Source organism: Octopus sinensis, linkage group LG23 (assembly GCF_006345805.1).
Source record: "Octopus sinensis linkage group LG23, ASM634580v1, whole genome shotgun sequence".
In the NCBI taxonomy this organism is placed as follows: Eukaryota; Metazoa; Mollusca; class Cephalopoda; order Octopoda; family Octopodidae; genus Octopus; species Octopus sinensis.
This window is the reverse complement of record NC_043019.1, coordinates 31,244,892-31,258,506: the sequence shown is the minus strand read 5'-3', so window position 1 is coordinate 31,258,506 and position 13,615 is coordinate 31,244,892. Positions and strand designations below refer to the sequence as shown.

General features: G+C 34.7%; 1 protein-coding gene across 1 annotated transcript in view; it reads right to left on the bottom strand.

Moving 5' to 3' along the window:
• The window catches only part of LOC115223409 (otoferlin-like), a 602,516-nt gene extending 592,756 nt beyond the window's left edge, over positions 1-9,760 (bottom strand). Inside the window, exon 1 of the mRNA XM_036512652.1 lies at positions 9,379-9,760. Coding sequence (XP_036368545.1) covers positions 9,379-9,457 — 79 coding nt within the window. The 5' untranslated portion in view covers positions 9,458-9,760. The remainder of the gene's footprint in view (positions 1-9,378) is intronic.
• Positions 9,761-13,615: the final 3,855 nt, after the last annotated feature.

Below are 13,615 nucleotides of genomic sequence, written 5' to 3'. Positions count from 1 at the left end.
ATACCCATGCTAGCATGGAGAACGGACGTTTTAACGACGATGATGATGATGATGATATATATATATATATATATATACATGTATGTATGTAGCATTATAGCATAACGTACTATAAATGAATGAATGATTGAAAAGAAAGAAAGAAAGAAAGAAGGAAGAAGTGTTTCCCCCCCTCCTCTGCATCTATGTCACTAGATTATCGTAAATATGTGAGGCACGAGTTTTGCACATAGAAAACAAGTGTGCACACCAGTAAGCATCACCCAGTTGTGGTGAGGTCAGCTGATCTTTCTCAGGCTTAGAATTTACTAGTGAGGCATCACCACTACAACAATAACAACAACAAAACAGTACTACTACTACTACCACCACCACCACCACTACTACTACATCACCACCACCACCACCACCACCACCACCACCACAACAACAACAACAACAACACCACCGATGACAATGACAATTACTACTACTACTACCAGCAGCACCATCACCACCACCACTACTACCACCACAACCACCACAACCACCACCACCACCACCACAACCACAACAACTGCAAACACAACCACCACCACTGTCAATTCTACGACCACCATCACCACCACCACAACCACCACCGCCACCACAACCACAACCACCACCACCACCATCACCACCACAACAACAACAATGACAATGACAACTACTACTACTACTACTACCAGCATCAGCACCACTACCACCACCACCACCACCACCACAACAACAACAACAACAACAACAATACTACTACTACTACTACTACTACTCCTATCACCACCACTGCCAGTACCAGCACCACCACCAACACCACAACAACTTTTACTACCAGCATCACCACCAACAACAACACTACCACCACCACCACCACCATGACTGCCACTACAACCACCACAACTACTACTACTACAACTACTACAACCAGTACTGGTAGCAACACCACAACCAACACCACCACCACAACAACAACTACTACTACTATTACTACTGCTGCTGCTACTGCTACTGCTATCCCTTAGAAACCTTCAGATAGCTGAGCCTCAAAAAAGCGGGAAGAACTGACAATGTGATGGGGGGTGGGGAACAGTAGTAAGTCGGTTGGTTGCAGTTAAGTGCACAATCTATGATTAAAAGACTTTCCAGTCATGACCACCCCCTCTCTTTTATATGTTTTGGTCTTGGACTGCGTTATCCTAATGTATTCTTTGCATGTGACTTGGTAGAAAATTTGGGTGTTGTTTTTTTTTTCTACCCGGTTGAGCGACCACTTGGAGGGGGGGCGTTCTTTGTTGGTAGTGTGTGGGTGATGCGAGTTAGCAGAGGTTTATGGAGATTTGTGGTGCAGTCAGCAGACATTCATTAACTCTGTTCCTCTCTGTTCTACCTGTTCCGTTCAACCCCCACCCCTCTTCTCCTCCCCATCCACGTGATTAGTTCAGGTGTTGTATCTATAGGGTTTACCAAATCAAATTGAAAACACATGCAACACACACACACACACACACACACACACACACACACACACACACAAACACACACGCACACAAAAACACACACAGACACATGTAAGTAGGTATATGTATGTAGGTATTTATGTATGTATGTATGTATGTATGTATGTATGTATGTATGTATGTATGTATGTGTGTGTATGTATATGTAAGTTATTCAGTTTTATTTAATGTATGTGTATAATTTATATGTATATATGTGTGTGTATAATTATCTACCTAGCTATGTATGTATCTATTTCTTATATATATCTGTGTGTATAGATAGATAGATAAATAGATAGATAGATAGATAGATAGATAGATAGATAGATAGATAGATAGATAGATAGATAGATAGATAGATAGATAGCTGGACAGGTAGATGAATGGATAGGTATGTATGTATGTATGTATGTAGGTATGTAGGTAGTAGGTAGGTGGTAGGTAGGTAAGCAGGCAGGAAAAAGGTACATAAGTAGGTAGGTGGGTGGATGAATGGATCAGTAGGTATATAAGTAGATAGAGATAGAGAGAGAGAGAAATAAATATATAGATAGATAAATAGACAGACAGATAGATAGATAGATAGATAGATAGATAGATAGATAGATTCAATAAAAAAGAGCTAACAGAGGGAGAGAGAGAGAAAGAGAGAGAGAGAAGAACAATGAAAGAGAGAAAAGATGGAAAGAGCAACAAAGAATTGATAGAGATGGAAGAAAGGAAGAGAGAAAAATGATAGAGAGAAAGAGAGAAAGAGAGAGAGAAAGAGAAAGAGAGGATGACATTTCCAAGGCTGAAAGTAGGGTTGTTACTATCATGAAAACAATAACAGTGTAAGAAATAATTAGCAGAGTGGGACTCTGCTCTATTGATGAAATAGTAATGGTGTACAATATGACATATATAGTGATACCCCATTCTGAGCCAGTTAGGAAGCCTATATTTAATAGGTTGACCAGCTAGAAATAGGAGACAAGTGTTCCCCTGATCATACATTACAAGCTTTTTTTTTTCATGAAAAAAAAAAGGGATATTTTGGATTGTGTAAGAGTGTTTTTGGTCTTAATTGATCTGAGAAGTCAACAATTGTAACTCCTTGGTGGCGTCAACTTGGTAGCTTGATCAGCTAGAAATGGAAGGCAAATCTTCCTCAAATTATATGCAAAACACTAGATTTTTCTTTCTTTTTTTTTCCAAAAGGGTTCATTAGATAATGCAGTTCTAGATAGACTGTGTCAAGGTAAAAAATTAATAAAAAACAAAAGGTGGTTCTCAACCACAAGGGTACATGTTCAGTCTCACTGCATGATACCTTGGGTAAAGTGTCTTCTACGGTTGCTGCAGACTGACCAATGCCTTGTGAGTGGATTTGGTAGTTGGTGGAAACTGAAAGTAGTCCTTTAAATGTATGTATGTATGTATGTATGTATGAAATGTAATGTATGTATGTAGGTATGTATGTAATATAATGTATGTATGTATGTATGTATGTAATGTAATGTATGTAAGTATGTAGGTATGTATGTAATGTATGTATGTAATGTATGTAGTATGTATGTATGTATGTATGTATGTATGTAATGTAATGTATGTACGTGTGTATGTGTATATATTTTATGCATGTTTGTATGTATACATGTAAGTATGTACATATGTATATGTGTGTATGTATGTTTATATATATATACATGTATGTATGTAGGCATGTATGTATGATTTATGTATGTATGTATGTAATGTAATGTATGTATGTAGGTATGTTTACATATATACATGTATGTATGTATGTAGGTATGTATGTATGTATGTATGTATGTATGTATGTATGTATGTATGTATGTATGTATGTATGAAATGTAATGTATGTATGTAGGTATGTATGTAATATAATGTATGTATGTATGTAATGTAATGTATGTAAGTATGTAGGTATGTATGTAATGTATATATGTATGTATGTAGGTATGTATGTATGTATGTATGATTTATGTATGTATGATGTATGTATGTATGTATGTATGTATGCATGTATGTATGTATGTAATGTAATGTATGTACGTGTGTATGTATGTTTATATATATATACATGTATGTATGTAGGCATGTATGTATGATTTATGTACGTATGTATGTAATGTAATGTATGTATGTATGTAGGTAGGTATGTTTACATATATACATGTATGTACGTGTGTATGTGTATATATTTTATGCATGTTTGTATGTATACATGTAAGTATGTACATATGTATATGTGTGTATGTATCATTGAGTTTGTTCTCCACCACTGCTTGATAACTGATGTTGGTTTGTTTACGGCCCCATAACTTAGTAGTTGAACAGAAGAGACCGATGTAGTAAATAACAGGCTTAAAACTAAGAACAGGGGTCCATTTGTTCAACTAAATCTGTCAAGGCAGTGCCCCAGCATGGCCATAGTCTAATGACTGAAACAAGTAAAAGATAAAACATTGTTCAAGGCTGGAACACCTATGATCTTAGGTTTACTCAGCCAGATTGACATAAAGGCTAAACAACAATAACAACAACTTGTTAGGCTCTACTTGGTCACCTGATCTACTAGAAATAGCAGCTAAAATGTCATCCTTCTCACACTTAAAATATTTTGTCTTGTAGAAGTATAACCACTTTATTGGACATAAATTTTAACAAAAAAATCTTATATGGATCCCTAAGAGTCATATGGATCCCAGTTAAGGATCACTGCTCTACTTGATCACCTGATCTACAAGAAATAGCAGCTAAATCTCATAATTTCAGACTGTTAAAATATCTTGTGCCTTGTAGAGGTATAACCACTTTATTGGATATGAATTTTAACAAAGATCTTATATGGATCCTTAAGGGCCATGCGGACCCTGGTTGAGAATCACTGTTCTACTTGTTCACATGATCTGCTAGAAATAGCAGCTAAATCTCATCATTTCAGACTGTTAAAATATCTTGTGCCTTGTAGAGATATAACCACTTTATTGGACATGAATTTTAACAAAAAAATCTTATATGGATCCTTAGGGGCCATGCGGACCCTGATCTGCTTGAAATAGCAGCTAAAATTTCATCATTTCAGACTGTTAAAATATTTTGTGCCTTGTAGAGGTATAACCACTTTATTGGAGATGAATTTTAGCAAAGATCTTATATGGATCCTTAAGGGCCATGTGGACCCTGGTTGAGAATCACTGCTCTACTTCGTCACCTGATCTACAAGAAATAGCAGCTAAAATGTCATCCCTCTCACACTTGAAATACTTTGGCTTGTAGAAGTATAACAACTTTATGGGACATAAATTTTAACAAAAAGATCTTATATGGATTCTTAAGGGCCATGTGGACCCTGGTTGAGAATCACTGCTCTACTTGGTCACCTGATCTGCTAGAAATATTAGCTAAAATTTCATCATTTCAGACTGTTAAAATATTTTGTGCCTTGTAGAGGTATAACCACTTTATTGGAGATGAATATTAGCAAAGATCTTATATGGATCCTTAAGGGCCATGCGGACCCTGGTTGAGAATCACTCCTCTACTTGGTCACCTGATCTGCTAGAAATAGCAGCTAAATTTCCCCCTTTTTTTTCCCCCTATGGACCCTTTCATTTCCTATTTTGCTCATTTGGACCCTCATAACCATTCTATGTTTAAAAGAATCCAATTATATTTTTGATAATCAAATTTTATTAGAAATTGCATAAAAAATAATTATCAAAATATTTTGTGTATTATACAAGTATAACCAATTTATTTTAACAACAAAATTCTTATATGACTCCCAAAGGGCTATATGGTTCCCTAAGGACCATATGTACCCTGGTTGACAACCACTGCTCTACACTCTTATAAAGTGAAATACCGTGTTATATGACTGTGTCCCTGAAAGAAAAGACAGGATGGGCATGGCAGGAATAGGCAGACCTTTGATCAAAGGGCCCTACTTAGTCATACTGACCTTGGGTTAAACAATGAATTCCCTTATTTTCCTTTGTGTTATACTTTTACATAACAGTCAAGTAAATGAGAACATGTTGTTATTGTTGTTGTTGTTGTTGGTGGTGGTGGTGACCACCTTTTTCTTCTGTTTTTTTTGTCACCAAGTGTACCCCAAACTAGATTTTACAATGTGTCTTTTACAGACGATAGAGAGGTGGCTAGGAAAAGATTTGGCTGTTATTACTAGCTTATCGAGTGACCACATAGAGGATCCTTTGTTGGTCCACATGACCACCCCTTTATATTGGCTTATTTATTAATTTTTTTATCTTCAGATACAATGCATCTAAGATACTCTTCGATATCTTATTTTCTTTAAGATGATGCAATGTGATTTAAATATAATTTAACTGCTATATTTAGCAGGTCAAGTGACCATATTTAGGCTTCCTCACTGGTTCAAGGATCATGCTGTTGTGAGTACTGTTTTATTCTGGTTCAGCACTGACCCATCATATCTTTGGATCAAGGATGCCCCACTTGTGACCAGCTAATCTTTTTGAACAGACACAGTAAATCAAACTAAGAGTACATTATTCCAATCTAACCTCTTTCTTCCTTTTGATGATAGCTGGAAAAGCATGAATTGAGGGAGACTTGACTATTATTTCTAGTAAGTTTGCATAGAGATTCTCTTGTTTATTATGCCTGATTTGATTTTGTTTGTTGATGTGTACCCTTACCCTAATGCTATAAGCATTTTATACTTAACACAAAGACCAATGACAGTAGTGGTAGCCATGGTGGGGGCCATAATAGGAGCCACAGTGTTGGTATGGATGTAATGGATAGGATGCAATAATGCATCTAGTTAGGTGCCTTGCGTAACTGAGTTCAAACCATGAGTTTCTCTTTCCTATATCTCTTTGGTATCAGTGATGTCAAGTACCAATAATACTCACTGGTTTCTCATGAGCCTATGAGAGAACTTCTATGTAGTCACTTGATCTCAGAGGAATAGCATTAAAACCTTCCTCAAGTCACAGCCTTCATTCTTTAAATAAAGAACAGGATGGGCTTGGTTGGAAGGTCAGATCACAGAGCTATTCGAACAGCGCTGACCTTAAGCGACAACAACATTCTAAGACTGGCACTTCGTCAGTTACGGTGACAAGGGTCCCAGTTGATTTAATCAATGAAACACTCTGCTTGTGAACTTAAAATGCAAGTGGCTAAGCAATCCACAGACATGCACACCCCTAATGTAGTTCTCAGGGAGATACTGCATGACACAGAAGGTGACAAGGTTGGCCCTTTGAAATACAAGTACGACTTATTTTTATCAGCAGAGTGTAATGGAGCATTGTGAAATAAAATGTCTTGCTCAAAGACACAGCATGCAACCAGGAATTGAACTCACAACCTTACGGCCATGAGCCGCATACCCTAACCACTAAGCCACATACCTTCACCAACAACAACATGACTCAAAATAAACTGTTTTCTTCCCTAGTGTATAATTTTCTGCTTCATATATCTAAGTTAAAATCATGTTTGGATCAACTTTCCACACTTCATTCCTTTGCATTTAGTAATTCTTACTACAAAAGGCACAGGCACGTGGATGAGTGATAAACAGCTTGCTTTCCAAGCACATAGTTCTGGGTTCAGTCCCACTGCATGGCACCTTAGGTAGGTGTCTTCTTCTAGAACCTCTGGCAGACCAAAAACTGAAAGAAGCCCATCATATGTGTGTGTTTGTGTCTCTTTTTGTCCCCTTGCCACTGCTTGACAACTGGTGCTGGTTTGTTTACATTCCCATAAACTAGTGGTTCAACAAAAGAAACTGATAGAATAAGTACCAGACTTTAAAAAAAAACATAAGTGCCAGGGTTGATTCATTCAACAAAAAATTCTTCATGGTTGTGCACCAGCATGGCCACAGTCTAATGACTGAAACAAGTAAAAGACAAAAAGATAGAGGCACAAGGTCTGAAATTCCATGGGAAGGAACTAATTGATTACATCGACCCCAGTACTCAACTGGTACTTATTTCATCAACCATGAAAGGATGAAAGGTTTGAGTTAACTCATTTCTCCCTAAATATATAAAAAGAAAAAATGATAAAATTAACACAAGTCCAGTACTTGTTTGAAATTCTAGTTCAGAATTTATAAACATTTCCTTTATTTTGATGAAAGTTTTTGATTAGGGTAATCTGTATTCTGTGTGTCAGTAATACAGCATATTCCTTGAATCTTCCCACAGGGCCTCACCCTGTTTACGCTGTCAAAGCTCACCTAATTACTGATTCCTAAGACTTATATGTCGTTTACCACTAAGTGAGTAGTTCCAAACACCAAGTCTTCCACCCTGTCTATAATTAACTTTCACTGGCCATTCACATAACCAACCCCGGCATTGGAGACACCTGGTGACCATTTATACAAATTAATTAGTTTACACAACTTAATTAAATACTTGTTTTTAACTAATTTAAGCAAAAATCAAAAGAAGAAAGAAAGAAGGAAAATGAAGTTGTATGTAACCACTTGACCAGCTAGAAATTGCAGTTACTTCTTTTCTTAAATCAGACCTTAGTGTTTTTAAAAGGATGGAAACATTGAACAAGGCAGTTCTAGATGTACAAAAATATAGGTCTATCATATCTGGCAGACCCTGGACCATGAGTCAGTAACAACTAATTTGAACAAAATTTTGTTTTTGTTATTTGTTTTTCTTTTCAAACTTATAAAACAAATGTAATTCTTTTAAGATTGTAAGTATGAAAGAATTTTAAAGCATAAGTCCCTTATTCCTAAAATGTAAACAATTTCTTCTTTCAAAATTAAAAAAGGAACTTAAATAAGCAAAAAAAAAAACCCACATAGGCGTAGGAGTGGCGATGTGGTAAGTAGCTTGTTTACCAACCACATGGTTCCAGGTTCAGTCCCACTGCATGGCACCTTGGGCAAGTGTCTTCTGCTATAGCTTCAGGTCGACCAAAGCTTTGTGAGTAGATTTGGTAGACGGAAACTGAAAGAAGCCCGTCATATATATGTATATATATATATGCGTGTGTGTATATGTTTGTGTGTATATGTTTGTGTATATGTTTGTTTGTCTGTGTTTGTCCCCACCAACATTACTTGACAACCGATTCTGGTGTGTTTACATGCCTCCGTAACTTAGCGGTTCGGCAAAAGAGACTGATAGAATAAGTACTAGGCTTACAAAGAATAAGTACTAGGCTTACAAAGAATAAGTCCTGGGGTCGACTTGCTCGACTAAAGGTGGTGCTCCAGCATGGTCACAGTCAAATGACTGAAACAAGTAAAAAGAGTAAAAAAAAAAAGTATACTTGGAAAAACAATACCGAAACATTATAAAAAGAAAATGTTCCTTTTGATTTTGTTGAAAATGAAACTAGAAAACAAACAACAAACAAACTCAATAAACTCTATAAGTTACTAAAAAAAATATGTAAGTTAGGAAATTTGCTTCAAAGGTTTTACAAATGAATTAAAAAAATTTTCTTTTAGTTTGATAAACAAGTTATTTAAACAATGATAAAGTTTGGGTAACATTTACAAGTTTGTACATCGCTTTCTCTCTTGTCAAAATGTGCAGCAGTTTGGTTCAAAATTACAGGTGAGTTTCTTTTCCAGAAATGCAAATGTTTTGAATTTGTATTGCTTTAACACCACTTTAAACAAATCTTCATCATTATGCTATTTATATATATATATATATAAATGTATGAATGTATGTATGTATATATGTATGTATGTATGTATGTATGTATGTATGCATACATAAAATTTTGTTTTTAATTCAACAAACAAAGAGTAAACAAAGAAAAAAAAAGGGGGTTGGTAATTCATTTTTTTTTTTTTTTGTTTTCTTACCTCTGAAAGTAACTTTAGCTTTACGGTTACAGGTTGATCTAAGATTGTCAACACTTTTGAGATGCAGTATAAGAGCCATTATCCGTTAAGATTGGTCATCAGTTAAACGAGGAGCAGAAGAGTAGAAACCCAGTAGACTGAAGTTTTGCACACAGCAGCTATATTAATAATTAACAGGCAGTGCCGAGAGAGTTTTGCATAATTTATGTAAATATTATCGAGTCACTTGTAAAAGCTCATCTAGTTGCAGTCATCCATTCGCCTAACAGTGAGCAAATAGTTGCAGCAGCATCTGTGGAAGCGACAGCAGCAACAGATAATGCTGTAGTAGCAGCTGAAACAATACAAGCAAAGAGAGAGAGAGAGAGAGAGAATGAGACAGAGAGGGAGGGTGGAGAGAGAAAGAGGGAAAGGGGAGAGAGTGACAGGGAGAGGGAGAGAGTGATTCTGTTCCAATACCTCTCAATGAATATCCTATGCAACAGCATCAGTTTAAGTCTGCTTCAAAGTCTTATTGATTTTTCTTATTCAAGCGCGCACAACCCTTCCAAAAAATTCTACCAGGTACATTTTTATTTCTTAAATTCGGTGATGTTTCGTGGTATTTGGGGGAACAGAGAGAAAAGGTGCACATTATATATATATACATATATACATATATATTGCATACATAATTTTTGTTTTTCCTCACCATTTACATGAAATATCACTAAATGGTTTCAGAATTGATGTACGAAAAAAATTGAAAAAAAAAAGGCAAAGATAGGAATACCTTCGGCTAGACATTTTCTTAACGTTTTCTGCGATTACTCTGGATAATTTAATTTTAAGGAGATCGTATGCCATACATTTCTTGCACCATTTAGCAAGCGCTACATACATTTCGGTCCTGTATTTAAATCCCTACCATTTCTGCGATTTCAGTTGTTGTTGGTGCTGCTGTTGTTTATGTCCCTCATTGGAATATATATATATATATATATATATATATATAAGCATGTATATATATATATATGAACACACCAAACACACACACACATATATATATACATATAATCATGCATGTATAAATATACATAAACACACATATATATATATACACATTTATCGATCTATCTATATACATACATATATGCATGCATACATACATATATATATATATATATATATGTATAAACATACACACATATATATGCACACACATGCATTTATATTCACACATATATATCTGCAATGAATGTTGTTTACTTTATTGCCAAAATATTAACCTGTTGTTTCACTTTATTCTTCAATTTGTGCGTGTCAAAGAATTGACCGAATACTAAATTGCATCGATAAGTCATTGATAAAATCATTTCCATCAATCAGTTCATGATTCGTTCTTGCCAAATCTATTTTTCTTCAGGTGTTGCTTCTACCAAAATTTGTAAGCAGACTTACTCGACTGCCACTTAGCACCCGGCAGCAATGTATTTTGAGATTTATTGGTGTGAACAGCAGAACGTTTATAATATTATTTTGACACCCAACTATCAGTGATATTTCCAAGCATGTACTCACTCTGCCATCGTCTGCAGACACCACTTGTGTAGTTTGGTGTTATTTGCTATGTAAATCTACTTAGAATTGGTTTTGTTAGTTGCAAAAGTATTATATTTTCATTTAGTTATTAATTTATAGCATGCCTTATCAATATAAGGTAAAGCATTTTTGTACACTTTCAGAGCTATATTTCTTTGGAATACAGTATCTTTGCGTTTCAATTAATGTTAACAATTAACATGAATTTCATTTGTTTAAATAGCTAACAAATTAAAGTTGCTTTAAAAGCAAAATTTTAACTTTTAATTTCAAAAAAATATTAAAGAAATAAACCTGAATGTAAACAATCACAGCGGCACCTCTACTAATTCATATATCTTAATGTTCCATTCCAAGATTAATTTCTTAGATTCTCTCAGAAAAATCTATGCTCCAAGCTTATTATAAATTAGTTGGTATTCATAATCATTGTTAATTGGATACGAGTTCTTGATAAAGCTTTAAATAATGAACATCCAAAGATTGTCAGAACTCCACACACATAGCATACCTGAAAAATATACCTTTTTAGCTTAAGGTGTAACATACCTAATATATCAATATATATCATATAATAAGGTGTATTACATACCTTATCGGTATAAGATGAAGCAATTTTGCACACTTTCAGAGCTATATATGGAATACAGTATCTTTGTGTTTGAATTAATATTGATAATTACCAAGAATTTGGAAGAATTTAGTAAGATAACAAAACTTTATATTATTATTGAACCGGTACAAGAAACAGGATATTGGGAAAAGTTCTTACATGAAATCATGACTAACAGGGTAATTTAAATATCAACATTTTAAAACAGGCAATTTTGTATCATAGAACTAGAGGTGGACTCAGGTGGGTTGATATCAAAACAGTTTGCTTTGTTCTAGCACTGCTGTATCTAGAAACCTCTTTATTTTTGTTTTATCTTAATATCTTAGTTATTGTGTTCATATACAGGTATATGTATATGTGTATATATTACACACACACACACATACACACACATGCATATGTATATTCATGTACACAATTGAGTATAATGTGTGTATATATATATGTGTGTGTATGTGTGAGTATGTACATATATATGTGTGTTTGTGTGTATATATGTATCTGTGTGTGTCTATATATATATGTATGTGTGTATATATATGTGTGTATATATATATGTATATATACATGTATATATATATATATATATATACACACACATACAAATATATATGTATGTGTATACACAAACACACACACACACACACACATACACACACATATATAGCAGAACTAATATTGAAATTTGAAATTAAGCAGAAGACATGTGAAAGAGGTGGTGGCTACTAGGTGACAAATTGATCTGCTAGAAATAGCAACTACATCTCCATTCACATAACATTTTACTGCCTTAAGAAGGTGGGTGAGAAGCATGGGTGGCCTGGATACACTATTATCTTAAAACAAATATGGATGGCCATGGTTGGAACACCTTTGATCATAGATCTGTACGATCACACAGAACTTGTGACCTGGTGTCAAGCAACAGTAAACAGTACTAATATTTAACATCGAATACTAGAGTAACATTATTCTATCTTTAGAATTTCAGACAATGACTTGACATTAGCACAAGTTTAATTATCAATGAAGAAGTATCGTGTAATATCTTACAAGCAGAAGTATATGTGTATGTGTGTGTGTGTGTGTATATATGTAAGTTTGCATTTATTCCCTAATATTTATTATACATATATATATATATATACATGAGGACAAGATCGCTAATTTAAATTAAATACCGATCTTATCAAGTGGCCAGCATGGAAATAAAAACCTTCAAAGGTGATAATTATTATCAAAATTATAATTTAGGGTGTCTAAGAGATACCGCCATGCTGAAAATAGCAGCCAAGACCTAACTCTAAAACCACATTAAATGCCCATACAGCACAAAGAGAGAAGACCAAAGGACAAAATAAAACTAGTAAAAAATTACTGATATATATATATATATATATATATATATATATATATATATATATATATATGTATGTATGTATGTATATATATAAATATATATATATATATATATGAACAGTATATGTGTGGTATCTATTTATGAAGGTGTAAAACATTTAATCACATGCAATCACTGAATAACAAGAGGTAACAGGAACTACTACCACACCTAGTAGTAGTAGTAGTAGTAGTAGTAGTAGTAGTAGTAGTAGTAGTTTTAAATAGGTACGAGGTCACACATTTTTACAGGAGGGGAGAGGAGGGGGGAAACTTTGTTTTAATGGAACTGTAGCACTTGATTGGAACTCTCTTTTATTAACAATCGGTTCCTTCTATAGGAAGGAAGGATTTTGGATTCAGAATGTAAAAGAGTGTAAGTTAAATAATCTCAGACATTTAGTCTGACACTCATTCAGCTTTTGCTTTCCACAGTCATGATGATAATGATGATGATAATGATGATGATGATGATGATGATGATGATGAAGATGATCCTTTCTGCTATAGGCACAAAGCCTGAAATGTTGTGGGTGGGGGAGTATGTCGATTACATCGACCCCCGTGTTTCACGGGTACTTAATTTATCGACTCCCCCGCCCCCTCCCAAAGGATGAAAGGCAAAGTTGATCTCAGCGGAAT